The 22552-nt window shown below is 48.1% G+C and overlaps 1 protein-coding gene across 1 annotated transcript; it reads right to left on the bottom strand.

The window, feature by feature from the left end:
- Window positions 1-1506: 1506 nt before the first annotated feature.
- Window positions 1507-21950, bottom strand: RAB12 (RAB12, member RAS oncogene family). The gene is made up of 6 exons (XM_055558995.1): window positions 21473-21950; window positions 11156-11216; window positions 6564-6702; window positions 4618-4707; window positions 3811-3915; window positions 1507-2694 (listed from the first exon to the last, which is right to left on the bottom strand). The coding sequence occupies exons 1-6, from the start codon at window positions 21933-21935 to the stop codon at window positions 2581-2583; spliced, it is 972 nt and encodes a 323-aa protein (XP_055414970.1). The 5' UTR covers window positions 21936-21950; the 3' UTR covers window positions 1507-2580.
- Window positions 21951-22552: the final 602 nt, after the last annotated feature.

Genomic DNA, 22552 nt, shown 5'->3' with positions numbered 1-22552 from the left:
GTCGGAAGTTCTGCCCTCTACTCCCGTGAGGGGTCTGTCTGGGGCACCTGATGGTTATCACACCCCTAAAGCTCCAAGCACAGGGCCGGCCTTACAGCAACCACCTGTGAACGTCACCTTTGATCACCAAAGCATCACAGCGTCAACACCAGCCCGCATGTCATGTCCTGACCCACCCTCAGCTGCAGTCTGTGGTCTACTTACAAGTTCTAGGCAATAATCTGTAAGCCAAGTACTTTCTCTCTCCCTGCTAATGCAGGTCACTTGTAGAGGAGAAAACAACTAACTTTAGGTGGTTTTACAGCTTGAGACAAGCAAGATGAATCTCTTGTTTCGTTGCATGCTCAACTTATATGCACGCCTCTGGGTTTTTTTTTTTGTTTTTTTTTTTAAATCTTTTGGCCGAGGTGCTTGGCATGTGGGATCTGAGTTCCTGACCAGGGACTGAACCCTGTGATGAAGTGGGGAGTCTTAACCACTGGACCATCAGGGAAGTGCCACCTGTCAGTTTCATATTCAAAACTATAAACCGTTAGTTAAACAAAACCACCTACCAATTTGACCCAGCACTTCACGGATCCAGGAAGGAGAAACAGAAGACTTGCAGGGAGCGATGTAACCACTGGTGCCTGCGCTGAGGCTGAGCTGAGGGTCCTTGAGGAGCTGGAGCGGCCAGACCGAGGTCACTGCAGGGGCCCAAGAGGAGAAGGAATGCAGGTCCCATGCCCTTTCCTCCCAGCCCCTCCTGGTAGCAGGTCTAAGGGGAAGGGCGGGTGTCCTCCAGAGGAGGGCCAGAGCACTGGAAGGTGACGTGGAGTGAGACAGCAGGTGAGTAATCGACACACTCCATGACTAGTTGTCTGACGGTAAAGGGCACAGATGTTACAAAGAACATTTTCATGATGACGCTATCTGCAAACACACACATATTTCACCATGTAAAGTGTGCAGCCCAGTGACACTAAGTACATGCACGTGGGTGTACAACCATCATGACCATCCTTCATGACGTTTTCATCTTCCAAAGGCAAACTCTGTCCAGGTAAACACTGCCACCACCGCCCGCCTCCCCCCCAGCCCCCACCAGGCTGCATCTCTGGTCTTGACTGTTCTAGGCCCCTCCGTGAGTGACACTGTACAGGGTCTGTCCTTCTGTGCCTGGCTTATCTCACTCAGCATGATGTCCTCAAGGTTCATCCATGCTGTCCATTCCCCTGCCAATGGACACTTGGGATGCTTCATTTTGGCTACTGTGAATAAAGTTGTGAACATTAGTGTACAGCATCTGTCTGTGCCCCAACTTTCAACTTTTGGAGGTGTACACTCAGGACTGGAATTGCTGGGTCTATGCCTAAATCTTTTGAGAAAGTATCGAAATGTTTTCCATGGTGAAGGAGGCTACATTTTCCTTATCAAAAACACTCAATAGATTAAGATGTGGAGTTCTGGAAGAATATCACCAGATACGTAATTTATGGTTGCATGAATAAGTGTAGCAACTCAACTGTCATTCATAAATACAAAATTTTATTTGCACTTCATTAGTGTAGAAGGACCACAATGCTTCTCATATCACAACACTCAAGACACGCCAAGTTATTCAAATACATAATGACTTATTTACCTTGACTAAACAAACAGTGCAGTTTAATAAAAGATATACCAAAGATAAGAGTTCACAAATTCATCATCAGACCAGGAAAAAAAAAAAGAACACAGTCTAGGCTTAATAGGAATAAGCTTCACCGTCAAGGGGAGAGGTTTTATCATTACAAAGGTATATAGAATGTTTAGGCAAATACGTGTAGGTTCTTTGATATAGTAAAATGCATCTCTTTAAAATTCCTTTAAACAGGATTTGTGTAGGACAGCAGCGTTCTTTTAAAATCTTCTATAGTTTCAAAAACATTTCTTTTATTGAATCTTTGTAGTTTTTAAAAGCACAGAGTGCGTTCATCAGGAAACCAGAGGGATTCCCAGGCCTCAGGACCAAGTCAAGTCCCACATTCTAACTAGTCATGTTCTACCATTAATGTGAATAAATAACCTTCAAGACCTTTAAGCAAGCATGGAACTCGCTTTGTGGGAAACACTCCAATACTTCAAAGATGCTACAGCTGGGAGAAATGTAAATAAAGAAAAAGCATTCAAGGTCGCTTTTCTTCCCCCAAAGTCTTTAGTTTTACAAATTTTCTTTAAAACAGTAAGCAAAGCACCATGTTCTTTCTTCTTATCAGAGTATCTCCATCCTCATAATATAGTTAACAAGGACAACTATATTATGTATTTCCAGAAACATTGTAACTCTCATTTCTCCTGTTCTTCGTATCAGAAGTACGACATTCCCCAGTGTACACACACTAGGTATTGGGATGATGAATGAAATATAATAATTTGGAGGGAAATATGTCATTTATAACCCAAACTTACCCAGGATTGCATATCTGCATATTTACAAGTTAGTGTATAGCTCTGACGTGGATTACAAAGTGCGAGAGGAAATTGTCAAATGATTGTAGTGCAGAATGCGACCTTCCCCCTGTCCAGGAATCGCGCCCACTTCGCCTCCAAAGCGGCGAGTCAACAGCATCGCACGTGTGGTCTGGGCGGGGGCAGCTCTGGGGGGATCTCGGGCTCGGGTTGTAACGAGAGGATGCTGTTGGACAGCTCGTTCCTGAGCATGTCCAGGGGCATCTTGGGGATAAAGGAAAAGACAAACGCATTGTAACTCAACAATATAAAGACTCTGCAGACTATACAGTTACAGAAGACCAAAGTGTTTTTTTATAGGAAACTCTAATCATCAGAGTTCAGTTAGCCATTCAGCCAAAACCTTAGAACCAGGTTCAGGGAGCTTCAACCAATACACAAAGGCTGTGCAGCCCATCTCGCACCCTTCAGCAAAGAGAGCAGACAGACCTCATCGATATTTCCTTTCACAGCCCAGTGTGATGGAAACTTAAAAGCATCAAAAAAATGAAAAAACGGTTCTGTGTTCTCAGGGAGCATACCATTACTAAAGAAGAAGTACCTTCTCTTGGCAGCTATACAGACAACCATTGTACTAAACACTTCTGAATTACATTGCATTGAGGCGATTATGTGTAATAATAATATAAAAACACTTAAAGATCTAAGGAATCTCTGGATATAGGCCCAAAGATGCTTGAACAATGTGCTCCTGTCCAATGAGGTCATCTTCCTGGTCTGGCGCCACGAAAGGCCCCACCAGACAGGAAGAGCCTCGATGGGAGGCAAGACCCTCACTGTCCGCACCTAACAGGGTCCTTGTGGGAAAACTCGAGCAGGAGAGGAGTGACTGTCAAATACACACAGCCCACAGTCTCCCTTGGGCTTCCCTGGTGGCTCAGTAGTACAGAATCTGCCTGCCAATGCAGGAGACACGGGTTTGTTCCCTGGGTTTGGAAGATAAGGAAATGGCAACCCACTCCAGTATTCTTGCCTGGGAAATGCCATGGACAGAGGAGCCTGTGAGCTGTAGGCCGTGGGGTCACAAAGAGTCGGACACGACTGAGCAACTAAAAAACAACCACAAACAGTCACACCCACTCCACCCGTGTGCGAGGCTGAGCGGGGTCATGCAACGTGGCCCTGAGGATGTGGTGAGAGGCTGCTGCTGCGGGGGGCTGAGTCCTTGGCCCAGGTCTGCACCCCCAGGTCTCCAGCCTGACAACCCCTGGGGTTTGCTTTCTACATGAGAGGTTCCCAACCACAAACAGCAAAGGAAATGATGAAGTGGTTGCAGGTAACGGGCTGTCAGGACACGGATTCTTTTTTTTTTTTTTTTACCTTTTTCAGGATGTCATCGACAAGCTTCAGGAAGATCTCGTCTACGTTGAAGTTATCCTTGGCGCTCGCTTCACAGAACCGCATCCCGGCTATCTGCTGTGCAAACTGTGAGCAAGCACACGTTATTGGTGTGTGTGTGTGTGTGTGTGTGTGCGCGCGCGCATGTTGGGCAAGGAGGGGACGACACGTGTCTAGTATAAGCACAGGGTCTGTAACAGGGAGGGGGAACAGCTCTTGGGCTTTGGGATTCAGACAAAGGCTGGGACGAAAGGTCTGGAAAGTCCTGTTTATCCTCAAATGTAAAGCTCATTTACATTTGAACTTTAATGTAGGAAAGTGCAGCAATTTCCTACACGATGAGAAATCAGCAAAACACAAGCTGTGAGGTGACACCAGGACCCTCAAGTCAAATTATGTGCACAAGTGTCTAAACTGTAGTGTATCTGACGTTTAAAATGTGTCCAAAAAAATAAATGTGAGTGTCATCAATTTCCTGAGGAAGGTTAGAGTTAGAATAGGAGAACATCATGAATGCAATGATATGGGTTAAGAGAACATCTCTCTGTATAAGACGTCGGCTGGGACAGTAAACAATGCTGTGTATTCTCATGTGTCTTTTCCCCTCCATCTGAAAAATGAATTTAAAGGAGCAGGAAGTGAACCAAAGCAAACAAAGACGAAGGATGTGACTGGCTGCATTTTCAGAATTCTGAACCGTAATTTATTAGCAGGGAAAGCACACAGGGTGCTTGCTGCACGGACATGGGTGCCGGCGCCCCCCCCCCCCCCACTGCCCACTCTCCTCACCTTTTCACCCTGCTGTCTGCTGATCTCTCTGTCAGTTTCACAGTCCAACTTATTTCCAACTAAGAGAAGCTCCGCGTCTTCCGAAGCGTACTGTGGGACCACAACAAGAGAGGCTGAATCTCAAAGCCGGGCACGTCACACCCGAAGGAGACACAATCCCAGGCCACACCTCTCGCCCCTCTATCTACTTGCCCCTCTGTCCACTTGCCCCTCCTTCTCTGAGCATCTGCTCTGACCTAGAGGGCTCCTGCTGGGCGCATATGTTGTCACAGGCACGAGGAACCACGGATGGTCTCATGACTCCAAGGAATCTACCCTAAGGAATGACTCAAAATACAGGCAAAGCTTTATACTCGGTTGAAAAAAATCTAAAGATCCCACAAAGTGGGTGAAGAATGAAATAAGGTACATAAAAGAGTGAAGCCATAAAAAACCAGAAAATATGCTCTGGAAGAACATGAAGGTGACACAGGAAGCCACCCGTGATAGAATTTTTAGTGAAGTAACCATGACATGAAACAACACGGAGTCCAGACGCAATCTGGGTTTTCTGGGTGACAGCCAGACTGTTTCAATTCACTTCTGTGCTTTCACTTGGTTTTCTTAAGTTTCTATACCGACAGGGTACTGTTAATTTTATGAGCAGGAAAAGTTAAGCTGCATTTCTAAGTTTTAAAAAAACATGCAGGCACAGTAGAATCTCTCTTTAAAAAGGTCAAAGCTGTCTCAAGTAACTCCCTGAACAGGGGCATTCTCACACATGATGGGAGACGGACTTCCACACAGGGTACCCAAGTGGGTGACCTCGGCCAGGTTAACCAGGGAGCTCGGTCTCCTTGCCAGTAACGGGGTGACAGTTAACAGTGCCCCCACCGGGACTGGTAAGGGGAAGAAACGGGAGCATGGCTGCACAGAGGGAGAGGCGAGAGCCGGGTATCAGATGGAGGAGGGCAGGCTCCCCACTGAGGTGCCCTTCACACGGAGGCCACCGCCTCCCGGTAGCTCCATCACTGGGTTCTGAGCTGGCAGCGAGGACGCCTCTGTCTGGGGTCCTCGGGACCACACCCCATGGCCCCAGCATCCCAGAGTCCAGACCCAACCCTGGTTCTGACCGTCTCTGAAACCCTGGTAACCGGCATCTCCAACACACTTTAAAGAGATACACATTGAAAATGCGCTTGGTAAGACCTGCAGAGGAACATTCTCCACCATCATCTAACAGATGGGTTTAATACCATCTGTAAACGAAATCAAATTTATAATATACTAAGTGTGCTTGTTATACAAAGGAGCTAAACCTCAAATTACTAAATGAGGGGGAAACAACTCTCAAATGTGGCCACTGTTTACACGCATCTCACCCTCAACGGCTGTGTCTACAGACGCATTTTGGCTACTCATTTCTTAGTGGGGGACCCACAGGTTATATAAACTCAGTTTAATTCTACATAGTCAACTGTGATCCAAAGGATAAAATCTTTAGTTCAAAATGAGGGGGTGAAGGCCATCTCTAGTTTAGTGGGCACAGGTCCAGTGGGTGACCCTGGCCTTGGCGTGTCCCCGGGAGGCTGTCACTCTCTGGCCACACACAAAGCGAGCGCTCACATGAACTTTCTGCAGAAATAATAAAACTGGGCCTGCACCTGATTCCACGGAAGCAGCCTGCCCATGTGGGATGACCGTGTGTGGGCTCTGAGGTCAGACAGCCCAGGGACCAGAATACCAATCCAGGCTTTCTCATGTACAAGCTGATCCTGAAGACACTCTAGTTCTTCTCTGCCTCACCTATGATGCAGGACTATGCACCTACTTTGAAAGCTGTCATCCGGATTAAATGACGTTCGGGACGGAAAAGCACGCTCCATGAATGTTTCCCTTCTTCCTGTTGTCACTATTAACACCCACAGCGGAGAGTTCACCTCTAAGAGAGAAACGCCAACACCTACCTTATCGATCATCTTCATCCATTTTGGCAAATCATCGAATGTCTCCTTCTTAGTGATGTCGTAGACTAATATGATCCCCTTGGCACTTCTGTAATAAGCTGAGGTAATGCTGTTGAATCTCTCCTGACCTGCCGTGTCCCTGAGAAAGAGCAGCAAAAGTCAGTCCCCAAACAGGGTGGACAGGGAAGACTTGGCCCAACTGTGGCAACTCCCCACAGGTCTGTGCACATTCAGTATTACTGGGGGCAGCTTCTCTGAGCTAGGTGCATCCAAACAAAATCATAAGGAAGCCCCAATTTCTCCCACAACAAGATTCTGAAAAGAAGTAAATGCCGTGTATAACAGTGGAAAGGGCAACACCCCATAACTTGGCGGTCATCAAGGACAAAATGTATGGGTGATATTTAAACAATTTAAGCCTGGCAATCTCTATTAACCAACCTCAATGGTGAGTATCTTATCTGATTTTGCTTATAAGATGACCAACAGTCCCCACTAACGAAAAAGGCTGTAGTCTTGTCATTTTCTTAGTCCTTCAAACAGGTAAAGGAGGAAGAGGACCCCACAACTTTGCAAACACTGTCAAGTTGACTACTCTCCAACTGTGACCTTGAAATCTAGAGCTTTATCTCTTTTCCAGGAAAAGCTGATGTTTCCACAGGAAGACATACATGTATTAACAGTGCACACAAGCTGGCCAAGACCCACTTTCTCCACCTAAGAAGCTGAGGAAGTGCGTGAGAACTATCACAAATTTACAAATGAGGCTCAAGAGAGCAGGCCTTCTGACCAGCAAAATGATTTCTTTTAAGCCGATCTGTACTTTAGCTTTTACCGAAGAAGCGTAACTCTCAGCACACTCTGGGAGCCCCGTGACACAGGTGGCTTGTGGTGGAGAAAGCGAGGGGCAGTGGGGTACACAGAAAACAAGGTTCTTCCTTGCAAGATGCTCACAGACTCTCACAGGACAGTGCCTAGGCTTCCAAAAGGCGGAGACACTGAAACCTCTTCCAAGTGCACTGGCTGGGGCGAACTCTGTGGGGTCGTGTCCCTAACACACATTTGGCAAAGGTGCGATAGTTTACGCCTTTGTTCCAGACTAGACTCGCCACCAAATTAGCTCCCCTTAGGGACGTGTCATCATGCCAAACAATGAAGCCTGTTGGCAAATTCATTTTCACATAAAGCAATGCTGCCACTTTGCCCCAGGGGATGTAAGACTCCCCTGTGCTCTTTCTTGGCTGGAAGGCCCAGGGGCTTAGGCTGGTCCGTTTTGCCCACCAGGGCCCAGGGGTCTGGCCTACCGCAGGCTCTCCATCTATATGTGCTAAACAAAAGGCTAGTGGGCAAAATGCAGAAAGTGGATGCCAATTCAAGGCAAAATAAACTTTATTTTTTGACTCAAAACTGCCCCCAAATTGGATTCCTGAATAATTCAGAATAAAATAAAACCAACTTGCGGACACTAAAAGGCACCTTCCAATCAGGTGAGAAAGAACTGACTTAGATACCGTTTCATTCACACGAGGAATCAGTGAACAAAATTATTCCCGGGACCCTAGGCATTTAGGGGTGTAATTAATACTTTCAAAAAAAAGTATTTTCCTGACTGTGGTTTCTCTTCCCATCACAGTGCTGGCTTGTTCAACTTAGGATTTGATAAAACAGCTCTCACTTACTTCTTTAAAAAGCAAAAATAACACATGTTTTTCTACTCTGAAGTCTGTGGTTAGCACATTATAGCTGCACCACAAATTTGAACAGCAACTGGGTTAAGGTCTTCACTGAGCATTTTGGGAATTATGTGCTCTTGTGAGTCTTTATGATAAGTAGTTTTATGGTGGCTTTTAGCGTAAAACAATTTCACATTCGTTTCTCTAAACATTCACTCAGTTAGGATTCAGAAATCAGGGGCTGAAGTACAGAGACATAAGACATAATACAAGCTTTTGGAAAACCATTTTGAGGCTGCTGTGGTAAGAACGCTTAATATGAGGTCTGACCTCGGAAGCAGGAACAACACAGCACCACTACCTACAAGCATGACCCACAGCAGACCCAGGAGAGGCTTTAATAAAACCCAACAATCAGAATCAGGATAGTAATAGGCATTTCTGATATTAAGATTCCGTGGAAAAGGAAACGGCAGCCCACTCCAGTATTCTTACCTGGGAAGTCCCATGGACAGAGAAGCCTGGCGGGCTATAGTCCAGGGGGTTGCAAAGAGTCGGACACAACTGAAGCGACTCAGTAACAACAAACGGTTAGCGTTCAAGACACCAGCGAGGAAACATCAAGGCCAGTCCCTAAACTCCATCTCTCTGTGACCAGTTCTTGACTGTGTGAGGCAGAAAAGCATCTCCACTGAAGAGAATAATCCATATTTCCAAAACATCTGGGTTGCCAAAGCTATTCCTCTCCAAGGCTCCTTTGATCATTTCCCCACTGAATTATCTGCTCTCACAGATGGTCAGAGAACAAGGTAAATAGAATCCAATTCAGTTCAACAAGTATTTATTAGATTCCTACTCTGAGCCAGGACTGCAAAAATTTCACCCCAGTCTCCACATCTCATACAGCTGGACAGTAATACAATACCAATGCCCCGATCGGGCTTTTATCTATCCAACGAGATGTAGAATCCTCATATTCCCACCTTTATCTAAATGAATCTTAATTTCCACTGTAATGACCAAGAGCTGACTTTCAGAGATTTGCAGTACATCAGCCAAATCATCATTTATTGTGGGTGGAATATGATATTATTATTATGTCTCTTTCTGCTTTGGGGGCAAATTGAAAACTTCCTGCCATCCTTTCCCCCCAGTTTGGTACTACAACCATGCTTTGAGAAACCATCATTTTTCTGCATTTAATATATCTGGTGAAATGACACAATTCTTAATTTGCAGAAATCAATGTCAGTGTATGAAAGTTCTACCTCATCAAGCAGAGAATGAAAGGAAACAAGCTTGATGTTGACACAGGGACTCTAGTGGAAACCAAATTCACCAACAGTGAGCACTGGACCGGACAAGAGACCTTCATGTGGAGCGTCTTTTTTTGGGGGGGGGGGGGGGCATGCCATGCAGCATGCAGGATCTTAGCTCCCCAACCAGGGATCAAACCCACACCCCCTGCACGGGATGCTCTCTATGGGGGACTTCCACTGGACTGCCATGGAAGTCCCCCATACAGAGCATCTTAATTATGTGTTTGCCTTAAGGCAGGAAGCCAGTTTCTCAGCTTTAAGTCCATCTCAACACGACAGCTGGAAGCCTCTGTGCGTGATTTCCAGGATATGTGCTGCTGCTGCTGCTGTTAGGTCATTCAATTGTGTCTGACTCTTTGTGACCCCATGGACTATAGCCTGCCAGGCTCCTTGTCCATGGGATTTCCCAGGCAAGGATACTGGAGTAGGTTGCCATTTCCTTCTTTCCTTCTGCAGGGGATCTTTCTGACCCAGGGATCGAATCCATGTCTCCCGCACTGGCAGGCGGATTCTTTACCACTGAGCCACCATGTGGATGTAAATTCATGAATCTACATTCGGGTTGACATCTTATTTTAGCTATACTTACACCAAGTTCTATATACATACACGTAGACACACTTCAAGCAGAGATGGGAAAATGGTTCTTTTCCTAACCAAAGATGATCAAGAACTTCCCAAAGATATGAAATACAAAAACACAAAACAAAAAAGCAACCCCCGTCACCCCCAATCCTTCAAGCGGGTGAAACAGTCAGCGATGACCCATGGGGACGTTACCTGACACGGCCGGTGGGCGCCCCGCACGGGGGCGCGGGTGGGGATGAGACATGGCACTAACACGGAAGCGCTAGGTGACGATGGAGCCGCTGGTGCGGCAGCAATGAACGCGATGGAAGCGACACACACACGGCGGACAGACAGAGCTGAGGTCGACCTGCGAGAGGAGTTAGTGGCTGAGACGCTGCGGCGTGACTGTGTTAGCGACAAGGGCGACGTGGACACGCGGCGGGGGCTCCCACAGTCCCTCCTCCAGAGGGGCTCCTCCCGGGTCCCCAAGGAAGGCGGCTGAGCGGCCCCCACACAGCTGGGTTAGTCTCTCACACGCTCCTGGGGTGTGGGGAGGGGGCTCTGGGCTCCCCGCATGGGGCACAGAGGGGCTCAGGGCACGAGCGTGCCACCAAGGACACGCCCGAGGGGGCCTTGCCCAAGATGCGCAGCTCCGGGGAGGGAGCACGCTGGCCTTTCTCCGGATGCTTGCAGAGTAAGTAACTCTGAAAACATGTAGACGAGCACTGGAGCGACTGTCTCAGTGATGACGGTTTGTCGGATGACATCAAACTAGGGACTAAAGGCTCCAAGCCAGTCACCATGGAAGTGTAACAACAGTCTCTCCACGACCCCCGTGGCAAGCGGGGCTGAGCTACATGGGCTCTTTCCTGAACGCTCTCTAGAAGGAAGCTCCGTTCATTTCACCTGAACGAGAGCGGAGGAGAGGAGACGCAGGAGAGACAGACCCGCTCCGATGGTTAATTGTATTAGACGAGCGTGTGGACTGCTGAACACACACGGTGATAAATGGGTGCAGGGCCCCACTTACCAGATTTGTAGCCTAATTTTCTTTCCTCTTAGCTCTACGGTTTTGATCTTAAAGTCAACACCTGTAAATAAAACGGATGAAGATGAAGCAAAAACAAGGCAATCTGTCAGAAGAGCAGTACTATTTGTATGCCATTGTTGGAAAAACCAAAAAAAACTGACCACACTGAATCCCAAAAGGAGCGAGAAGAAATCCGCCGGTCCCCGAGACGACCACCACTCTGTGCTTCTCCGCACAACGAGCAGCATATGTTAGGTTCTACCCGGAACTGGAGATGAAGCACTGGCTATTCATAATAGAGTTTACTACTACTAGAGACGCAGCTTAAAATCCACTTAAAAATCACAATGAATCATTACACAAACAATGGCTTTATATACATGCTATCTTGGGGGGAAATTCTTACCTGGAGCACTGGAAACTCAATCTTGATTTCAAACAGCCATAGGCTGAATTAAGAAATTATTGTAATAAATTCTTTAGCATTCACAAAAGTGACTTTATTATATTGCCAGTAGTGTGGAAGAGGAATTCTTTTTGAAAAATTTTACCCATACAAATTAATTTCATTTTTTAAATTACTTTAATAGTAGCAAGCAAACCATGACAAATCCCCATCCCTCTCTAGTTCAGCCTTCAAGGCTTCAGATAATCTTTTAAAGCAAAGTTTCACCTGTGGATATTTCCCTATCTGTCAGTTACAGAAAACTTCAATACTTTTTTAATACAAATGTCACAATATTTGTGAAATAATATAAAACAGTATTTTTTACACAATTCTCACAACTAAGAAAAAAAAATAACCAGCTAAAAAAAATAACGCCAGCTAAATGTGGGAAGTGGAAACCTAACCTCTATGGGAACAATTAATATTTTCTGGCTGCTTTATGGATCCAGGGTCCCGATGCTGTGAGGTGGAGGACGGAGGGGGCACAACATAGCTCTTCAAAGTCAGATGATGTTCCTGAGGTGACGGGCAAGGCGTGTGACTGACGTTTATAATTAGCAACATGCTGCAGACATCAATGCAACCAGAAGATGTGTTTACAAGCCTGGGTGGGACTGAGGTCTGCACAACAGAGAAACATGGCAGGAATATACAAGTCACGGCTGGAGAAGAGGCCACGGCACCTGCTGCTTACTCTCTCCCCTAGCCCTGATCTCAAAGCTCATGCACATGTTGGGGAAGCCAATTTCACTTTCAGTTTTGGAACAGCTTTGCTTTTCCGAGTCAGATGACTCTCAGACAGCCTTGGAACAGGAAGCGTGTCTGTACATGACCAACATCCTCAAGCAGAGACCAAGCGGAATCCTTTGTGATTCAATCACAGGGAAGGGCAGAGCCTAACATGATACCCTTTGAGGCACAGAAATCAGCCTGCATCTATGTGCTATGCTCCGATTTTGAAAGGGCACAACTCAGACAAAACCCCTTCTTCCTGATATCAGCGTAAAGCTAGGGCCTCACCATGTGATTTACAAATCTAACTCACACTCCATCATGGCCACTCTTCTGGTTTACTTTTGTTTCTAGTCTGTTTTTTTTTAGTTTCACTTAAGGGAGCTGCCACTTTCGTTACAACTTGTTCCAGCGGCTGCCACATCTTACTGAAAAGAACTAGCAGATACTTCTCTTGTGAGCTCTGCTTCAAGTTAACTACAAGAATCTCTAGAAACAGCACAAATAACTTTTGTTTTGATTAGGCTGTTTTCTCTGCTAAGAACCGCTCTCAGTCTGATCATGTCAAGTCTTTTTTCTTCAACCAACTTAAACAACTTCCTGACTTTAGCATTCCTGCACTACAGCTATTTTGTAATCACAAAGTTTAATGAATAAAAACAAAGGAAAGGGTATTAATAGTCAAAAGTATGAATAAGTGGTAATGTTATCGTGTGATTATAAATACACTTAAACAAAGATGAACGGACAGCAAACAGGATGAAGAACGTGTTTAGCCCAAACTACTTCGTTTTATTGAACAGGTTAAAGACATCAACAACAAGAGAAAAATATCCAGTGGCTCAATCTAAAATTCCACAAAAGGAAACAGCTCATTAAAACAGGGCTTGCTCTTAAACGAAATCTCTTTTACCATATAGTTAGAGCCACTAGGTTAGCTGGTGATGGCTGGAAACTTACTCCAACCTATGGCTTAGAAACAAATCCTTACATCAAAGTATACAACTACACATTTTTAAAAAGCTTTTTTACATCAGGTAAAAAGTATCTCTTAGTGTCCATTGTTAACATTTGCAGGTCACATAAATTATAATGATCCTGAATAAAAGGTAGCAAGTCACCAACTGCCTCAAGGAGGGGATTAGTTTTGGGAAAAGTCAGCACAGAGTCTCCTGACTGAGCAGGGGGGGCCCAGGATCAATGTTTATAAACAGATAAGGGACAAAAAAAGTGGCAGCTTTTATTGAAAACCTATTTCCTACAGTGTCCTGACCATCCTGGGAAGCAAGCAGCTAGTACTCCGTCGGGTGGTGGAGACAGTCCTGCCTGAAGACCTGCGTCATCCAGATGTAAACCGACAGGCACCTGGTGAAACGCCCTCTCTGCTCTCCTCTCCTGGAGAACCTCCCCATCTGCCCAAAGGCCTTTTCAGGTCCAGGGGTTCCCTTCTGTGCCTCCTGAAGGCTCACCTTCCCCCTCCCTCCAGCCCTGCCCGTCCAGCCCTGACCCGTGGCTCCGCTGGTCTCCCCCAGGTGACAGGAACAGCTGCCTTCTCAGGACAGTCACCTCTGGTCTCCGGAGCCGAGAACGCTGCCTGGCACAGGGCAGCGGTCCAGTAAATCTGATGGAGACCGGCCCCTCTTCTCCATCAAACGCTGGGTGTGTACGGAGAAAGGGCGACCAAAGAGGAGGAAATAGGAGGTAACTCAGGACTGATGAGGAAACAAACACACACATATTTAAATCGTAGGAAGGAAGTACAGGTGCTCTGTCGTGAGCCCGTCTGGCTGGCAGAGCAGCAGGATTCAGGGTGCCTGGCACACACGCATCACCCTGGAACCCGAGCATTTAATTTCTCCTACAATCCCAGCTTGCGGTTGTTGAGTCCCTAAGTTGTGTCTGACTCTTTTGCAATCCCATGGACTGTAGCCCACCAGGCTCTTCTGTCCATGGGATTTCCCAGGCGAGAATACCGGAATGGGTTGCCAGTTCCTCCTCAAGGAGATCTTCCTGACCCAGGGATTGAACCCATGTCTCCTGAATCAGCAGGTGGATTCTTTACCAATGAGCCACCAGGGGAGCCCTTACAACCCGTTACTGGTGGAACATCCTTAGAGGAGGGGCAGTCTTCACATGCCCAGGTCCTCTCCATTACACACGCCACTCCCGTCCCCCAGGGGATTATTACAGTAACCATTTACTCAGTCACTGAGACTGGAAGTGATCCACTAAGGGAACGTCCTGCTGGGTGACAGGGGTCTAAGTCTTCCTAAAAATATTTCCATCAGGAAGGACACAGGTCACAGGCTGTAATCCCTCTGTTGTATAGATACAACTATTCAAGTCTTTCTTGATCTTAATTCCCTTTAATAATGATAACAGTGTCTATTAGATGCCCTGAGCCTGACATGCAACATGAGGGCTCCTTCAGGAGCCCAGCAAGCTGGGTGCTACCCTCACAGAACAGAGGAGAGACCAAGGTCAGATCACTTCTGCTAGCTGAGCGGCAGAACCTGGGTTCAAATTGATTAACACTGTTCACAACCAAAGGCTGTTATAAAAGTCAAGCATGTGGAAACAGGGAAAAGTGTGAAATCTTCTGCAAGTGGCCCAGGGTCACCATAACCGAGCTCTTCAAGAACAGAGCTTCACCTGGTCCTATCACCGCTGTACTCATGTTTCATAAATCTCAGCAAGAGCATAAAGAATTGTCATCCTCAGTGCTGATAAGATTTTGAGGCTCCCTGGCACGCAAAACATAGCCAAAAGAACATTACCATGTTACTTTTTGCTGAGGCATAAAAAGTCAGAGGATGAGATGGCTGGATGGCATCACCAACTTGATGGACGTGAGTCTGAGTGAACTCCGGGAGTTGGTGAGGGACAGGGAGGCCTGGTGTGCTGCGATTCATGGGGTCGCAAAGAGTCGGACACGACTGAGCGACTGAACCGAACCGAACCGAACTAGTTATAAAAATGAAAATAGCAAAAATAAACAGAAGTTTCTTTCTTCACATCCCCTTCCAGCACAAAGTTTAATAAAAGCAGAACTGACTGGTGGCCCATGCCTGGGATATAGCTGAGTATTCGTCCCCCCTCACCACCCCGCCCCCCACAACAACAAGGACTTGGAGTTGGTGTGAGAGTATGATTTTAGTTGACTTCAGTTCAGATACTGCAGTCCATGGGGTTCCAAAAGAGTCAGGCACCACTCAGCAAAGAACCAACAACAAAACAGGTTCTGGAGGCTGTAGGATTTCACACTTTGAAGTCAAGTCTCAGTTCAAGCAGCGGTGACAGTTGTTACTAACTGTTGCAGCCGATTTATAAGAACTATCTTGAGATCACAGGCTGGCCTTTCTCCCAAGGACATATATCTTTCACAGTGTCACCCCATCCTGGATGTAATCTTTCCCCTGATGGAGGCTTCCCTGCATTTCCACTGAGTTGACAGTGAGAAAGTAAACTAAGAAATGTGCCAAGGTCACCCAGATGGAGGAATGTTTACTATCAGAAAGCAGTCTCTTGACCATGAGGCCAGCCTTCCACCTGACCACTGTCTTTTGGGGGAGAGCACAGATGCATTCCCCCAGGAGCGCACCCTACACAGGGCAGGCAAGGCAGACCATCCTCCTGCATTGCCCCAGAGGGGCCCTGAACCACAGTTTAATACCATGGGGCTTCTCCTACTTAAGCCGAGCTATGAGAACTCAACGGACCGAAGTAATGTAACTGTAAAATACTTGGATCGCCTCAGAAGCAGGTGCTGCTAGAACAGTTTAAATGATTGCATGTCATTAAACAATGCTTGCAGGCCTGAGGATATCCAGCGTCTGCCCTGAGTCTAACAAGACCCACCTCCCCAGTCCAGACTGGGCGGTCTGTATCCCAGCAAACAAAGACCATCTGCGTCCCTCACCTGCACACACACAGGAGATGGCCCTGCACCCGGCTGGAACAGACACGCCGCACATGAACTTCACAGGCGAGGTGCGGGGGGTGGAGGGGGGGAGTCGAGGTCACGGAGCACGTGGGGCCCGATTTTCATCAGGGCGTCTCCACCACTCGCCTCCCCTTCTGCAGGGACCAGCCAGGCAGGCAGGTGGGCTTCCGGCCCCACGAATGGCCAGTGGGATGGAGTCTCACACAAATACACACCGCCCCTCAGAAAACACTTGCTGAATGGTGTACAAAGCTATGTTTTTTTTGCAGATTCAAACAAACGCTTAATTAGAACCCTGCTCCCGGCACGCGAGGCTGGAGAAAGCTCTGGCCCTACCAGCAGTCTAAGGAACTCAGGCTGCCTTCTGAAGGCCGTCCCTGCACCCCACAGCTGCAGGGGAGGCAGACTTGAAGGTTCTGGGTCCCTCTCATCCTACAGAGGCAGACCTTTCTTCTCCAGGAGGAGCTCCATGGTGAAAGAAAGGCCAAATGCACGTAAGCCAGGTCTTTAAATAGATTTTTATCAGCCCTAACAACCCAATCGCCAACTTTCCACACTTTCTGGGAAAGACAGCTACTTTATTCCACAAATGCGTTCTGCATAAGTCTATCAGCGTGCTCTGAGTTCACTAAATAAGCCAAACCGCACAACGCACAGCACAGGCTGGCATAAAAACTGGCGCTCCTCGCCCACTCCCGTCTCCCTGAGTCATCCTGTTACATCAGCCCGGCAGGGGAGGGGCTGACGCTGGAAGGTCTGGGCTTTGGAGTGGGAATTCGGGACAATTCTCCCTAATTCCCTTGTAAGTGAAATAGTCGAGCAGCTCAGCCATGGCTTCAAAGACTGCCCAGGATCACAGAAGAGCAACACAAAACGCACAGCTCAGAATTTTAATCCAGTATGAAATGTTCATTCTGGGTTTCTGAACAAAAATCTCTGACCTAAATTTCCAGAATAAAGTACAAGCGATTTCCCTTGCCAGTGGTTCCACTCACCACGTGTAGGCAAAGCAGAGTAGACCCTAGTGGTGGGATCTCCTGCCTCCTGCCCGCTAACGTTCAAGGTCAACCCACAGACAGCCACTCCTGCATGGGATTTACAGCCACCCGCACCTTGGACCCGTTGGTTCTGTTTCTGGCTCTACTACGGGGCCGGATGAATCAGCCACCTGCACCACCAGGCTTCCCTGCCTTGGGAACAGTGAACACAGGGCCTGAAGGGATGGGCTAGAGAACTGAGACCCCGGCACATGACTGAGTACAAACAGGGCTCCACCGAGCACTCTCATCAGGGCCAGGCTGTGAAGTTAAGTTATTGCTGCAAAACGAGAAAAACGTTGACAGAGTCGTGAGGACCTCAAACTGAGCTCAAAGAACTTTTAAATTCTGATATTCTGATATTTTAAATTCTTTCCTATTTTGGGGGTCTACCTCATGTTATCTTTTTTTGTTTGTTGTTTTTTGAAAAGTTGGTGACAGTGGATTGTTTAAAAAATGTCCTTACGTGGCAAAATAATAAAAGAATTGGCAATCCTCTGTTGGCCTCTGGCATTCTGGAAGAAACTTCACTGTTCAGGAAACTGATACTCTGGTCCAAACGGTCTTACCCCTCCTTTTCCTGTATTTAAATGTATTTTAGTAAATATTTTAAAAGTTTCAGATAGTTGAATGATTAAATATTTAGAAATGAACCTTTTAAATCTTTTCCTCCCAGAAGAAAGTGACAAATAATGGGGGCACAGTTACAGAGAATCAATTTCAGTGCTACCATTGATGGCATCACTCTCCACCCTCACAGGGCTGTCGTGGGGCCAAATTAGACAAGCAGGAAAGAGTTTCATCCATATTTTCAGAGTAAAGTGAACTTAAATCCCAAAGTAAGCTAAGGAACAGACAGACAGAAGGAACTCACTTGCAGCCCTGGCCCTGACCACTCACTCACCGCTGGGCCACTGTGGGCGAGCTGTCTACCCTTTGGGACTCTGCTTCCTCATCTGTAAAATAGGGAAACTTTCAGGATTGTTGTGAGGTTTATAAAGAGTATATTTTTGCTAGTACATGGTATGTGCTCAAGAAACTGTAGCTGCCACTAACAGAATGTAACCGTTTACACACAAAGACAAAATAAATTACTTATCCAAAGTCACAGACTAGTTCATGGAAAAGCTTAAATCAAGAGCCTAGGTTTTTTAGAGTGCTTTTCTAGAAATGTAAGTTGCTGGGAGTGGGGTAAGGGGTGCTGCCTGGTAAAAACATTTTGATCCAAACAAAATTAACAGTGAGCTTCCAATAGTTATATAAGAAACACAGGTCGACATGGTATTTAGAGAGTTGTGAATTTCTACAGCCAACCAGCTTTTTTTTTTTTCCTCCTGTTTCTCAAACTTTGAAAAGCTGTATCTGTCAAACCATGCTAGCCACATCAGACTAACTCAATTCCATGAATATGAAATCCCATTTGAAAGTAATATTGCATCTGGACAATTTTCACTAAATAGGTCTATTATTAAAAGTCTTTTCAGTTTCATACCCTGGTGAGTTCCGTGTGTCTTTTAAACCAAAACAACTTCTGGTTTGATCAGTAATATGACAACAACAAAACCAACATTTTGTTCAGTTGTAATTTGATAAAATAGGCTTATTATCTCAAATCCCTCAGGGTTTCTGTTATGCTTCTTTACAGAAAGTCTGGTGAACCTGCCTGGCTTTATCAGATGCTCACTGGAGGGGCTACTTCCAGTCTGAGGTCGGCTGGGGGCATCACCTGAGTGACCCTCCTGGGTCAGCAGCACCTGCACAAGGGGGGTGGTCTTTTCCAGACTCTGCAGCTGGACAGGGTGAGGCCGGCGGAACAGGATCTGTGCGGAGTCTGTGGAGATGAAACTCAACAGTGCGCCTCAGAAGGACCCTGTGAGCCACCTGCTCAGGTGGGGGCATTCAGGTGAGGCAACGTCAGCTACACCTCACCCAGTGCCGCACGTACACTTGCTTTTCTAAGGAACTCAAGGAATGAACTTATCTCTACAGCATTCCAGCGTGGAGGAAGGCCTTGACCAGCCCCCACTCCACCCAGACTAGGGGGCTTTCCCTGAGCTCCCCAGGTGGTCTGCACACATCTCCACGTTGCCCTAGTCGCCCTTGGGCATCCCCAGGACCCCCCTTCCCCACCCCTCAATCTGGACAGAGACTGTCCTCCTCACCACTGAGGCCCGCATGGGTAGCACAGCGCCCGTGCACAGTAGGTGCTCAATAAGTGATCTGATCTGTGGGAGGGAAAAGCGACTCAGAGGCAGAGACAGAAGGGGGTTTAGTTAACTTTCTCAAAGTGTTCTCACAGTCTGGGTCAGACCAGAAGTTATCATCCTTTTCTGAACTTCCCACAAATAAACACTTATCAAGCCAAGGACTATAGGCTCTGTACGGAGCAAACAAAAACAAGCGAGATAAAGTCAAAGGGCAAAAGGGACCCCAGCGGCAGGAGTGTGGGGAGGCGTGTATACATGTGCATTTATGTTTGTTTGTTAAGGGGACAAAGAAACTGACTGCCTGGGCCCCTCCTAATTCACAAGTGCCCAAAGAAACTGCCTCCCTGCCAGGGCCGTACCCAGAGCGCTTTATGGCTCCAGCTGATACAGAAGGTCCACCCTCCACGCTTCATGGCAGCCCAGGTCTTGAAGCATTCACCCAAAGTCCCCTAATGATGTGGGGGTGCTGCTGCACATGGGCCCAGCTTAGGAAACCCCTCCCCACCTCCCCTCTGCCCTGCTTTACAGCACATCTTCACCCTCCATCTCCCTCTCCATCCACCAAACCCTATTATTCACCCAGAAGGCCTGTGCTGGTTTCCTCTACATCACATAGTACAACTGTGTTATTCTTCATTTTTGTATATTTTGAAGTATTGAGCCATAAAAGGTGGATGATTCTGAATTACTTTTAGTTCTATTTTACTTATGCCAGGTACTAAAATTAACAGCACAAACCCTCTTTTGATGGTCGAATAACTTCACGTACTTTATATGATCCAAAACTGGATATTTGAAACACGTCTAAGCTACACTACTGAACTTTAATCTCATGGTTTCAAGGCCAAGATCTTAACAACAAACGGCACAGAGAGCACAAATACATCCAAAATGGTCTATTATTAAAAAGTATGAAAGGAAACAAGTTCTCACAAACAAAATGACAACGTGAAAAGTGTAAGATTAATCTTTCAATAAGCCATTTCAAATGGAGGGGTCTTCTGTAACATGACAACAGGGCCAATTAATCTCTAAATTGTATCCCCTTGGAACTATCTAAATACACAAGTGGTGTGTGGAATGAATGTTTCAGTTCTGAATTTCATGTTTATATACTATGTATTATTTCTTGGACCTCCCCGAGGGGAATCCCCCCCACCACCTACCCATTACTGAAGGTGATTGATCTTGCCCTCAAACAACTATCTCATCTGCGGGGTTCCCCTATCTTTGACAGCTTTTAAGGGGTTTTCCAGAGAAACTACTGTTACACAGTGCCCAGACAGACCTCAAAGCCAAGGCCTATACATGTGACTCCATCAGAAAACTTCCCTGCAGTTTCAATTTTACATTTTGAGGACAGGCCACTTCCAGGCCCAGGGGGCTCCTGTAGTTACCTGGATGCCCCCTTCACCCACCTGGCAGTGCGGGGGGCGGGGCAGGGGGGTTGCCCTTCCCACTTGCGGGTCCCCTAGGTTATTTGAAGTCACAGAAAAACACAGCTGAAGTCCTTCTGCCCACACTTACAGTTAAAAGACGAAACTTGTTAGTCTTACTCCGAATGTTAACCACAGACTCTCCTCCACAAGGGATTTGAAATTCCCATTATTTCAGCACAACATAAAATTGAGTTCAAAATTAGAAAAACAAGTAGCGCGGACAGTGGAAAGGCCCCTCCTCCTAGGAAGGCAAAGCTAAGGCATCAAAATTCTCCAGAGGGGACCACTCCGGCCATCCAGCCAGGGCACAGCTCGTGTCCACCACGCTGCCCGCCCGCCCCCCCTCCTCTTCCTGATGAGTTGGGGGGGGGGGTGCTCCCGTGAAGAGATGCTCACACCGTCCCCGGCCGGATGGGCCCCGTGCATCCCCGGCCTCGAGACGGCCAGGGCGGGGGCTCCGTCCCGTCCGGGGATGCAGGGGCCCCCCGGAGCCGCCCCCGGCCCGCCTTACCCACTGTGGACTTGCAGGCCTCGCAGAAAGTGTCGTCGGTGAAGCGCTCCATCAGGCTGGTTTTGCCCACGCCGCGGGAGCCGATGATGATGACCTGCAGCTTGAAGTCGGCCGGCCTGGGGGGCTGCTTGCGCCGGCGGGCCTGGCCGCCCGACAGCGCCGGGGAGCCCGCGCCCAACCCGCCGCCGCCCGCGGGCCGCCTGTGCAGCGCGGCGCCAGGATCCATGCACGCATGCGGCCCCCCGAGCCCCCGCGCCCCCTCGGCCTCCGCCAAGCGCCGCGGCTCGGCCCCGGGCTGGGCGAGCGCGCGCTCGAGCGGCCCCGGCGGGCCGCGAGCTCCGCGCTGCAGCTGCGCCGCCGGCCGGCCCCCAGCGTCCGCCCCGCCGCCGCCGCCGCTGCCGCCGCCGCCGCCGCCGGGGGAGGAGGAAGGGAAGCAGCTACTCCGCAGCAGCGGCAGCAGCATCCCGGGCGAGGCGGCGCGACGGCGCAGGCGCAGGTGGGCGGGCGGCGGGGCGGGGCGCGAACCCCCGCGCGCGCCCCCTGCCTGCCGGAGGACCGCCCGCGCGCGCCTCCAGTTCCCTGCTCGCGCTCCCTGCTTGGCCTCCGCTGCCCTCTGGCCCCCTTGCCTTTCTTTCTGCGACTTTCACCTTCTGCTTCCCCTCCATCCGCATCCCCTCTTTTCCTTCTTCCCTCCTCCTGTCCCTGCTGTCATTGAGCGCAGCCCACAAACAGTAGGCCCGTGCGATAGCCGTCTCCCCCAAAACTGTTGCATGCACTCTGAGATAGTCCCCCTCCCCACCCTGCCCCACATCACCGCTGCAAACTCGCACTGACCGTCCCCGACCGGCCCCCGCGTCGACCCCCGCCCCCTGGGGGGTGTCCCCTGCACCCCTGCCCCGGCTCAGGCCCGGACCCACCCACCCCTCTTGGAAGGCAGACTGACCACGTCTGATATTTTCCATAGGAAACTCGCCGAAATCAGTTATTTTTAGTCCTGATTGCTGCCTAATGCAAAGTGCATATGTTTTCATTCCTTTTAACTCGTAAATAAAATAAATAGCCTATTCCTTTGGGGAAGCC

The sequence above is a fragment of the Bubalus kerabau genome, chromosome 21, assembly GCF_029407905.1.
Source record: "Bubalus kerabau isolate K-KA32 ecotype Philippines breed swamp buffalo chromosome 21, PCC_UOA_SB_1v2, whole genome shotgun sequence".
Classification (NCBI taxonomy): Eukaryota; Metazoa; Chordata; class Mammalia; order Artiodactyla; family Bovidae; genus Bubalus; species Bubalus kerabau.
This window is presented reverse-complemented; position numbering and strand designations above follow the sequence as displayed.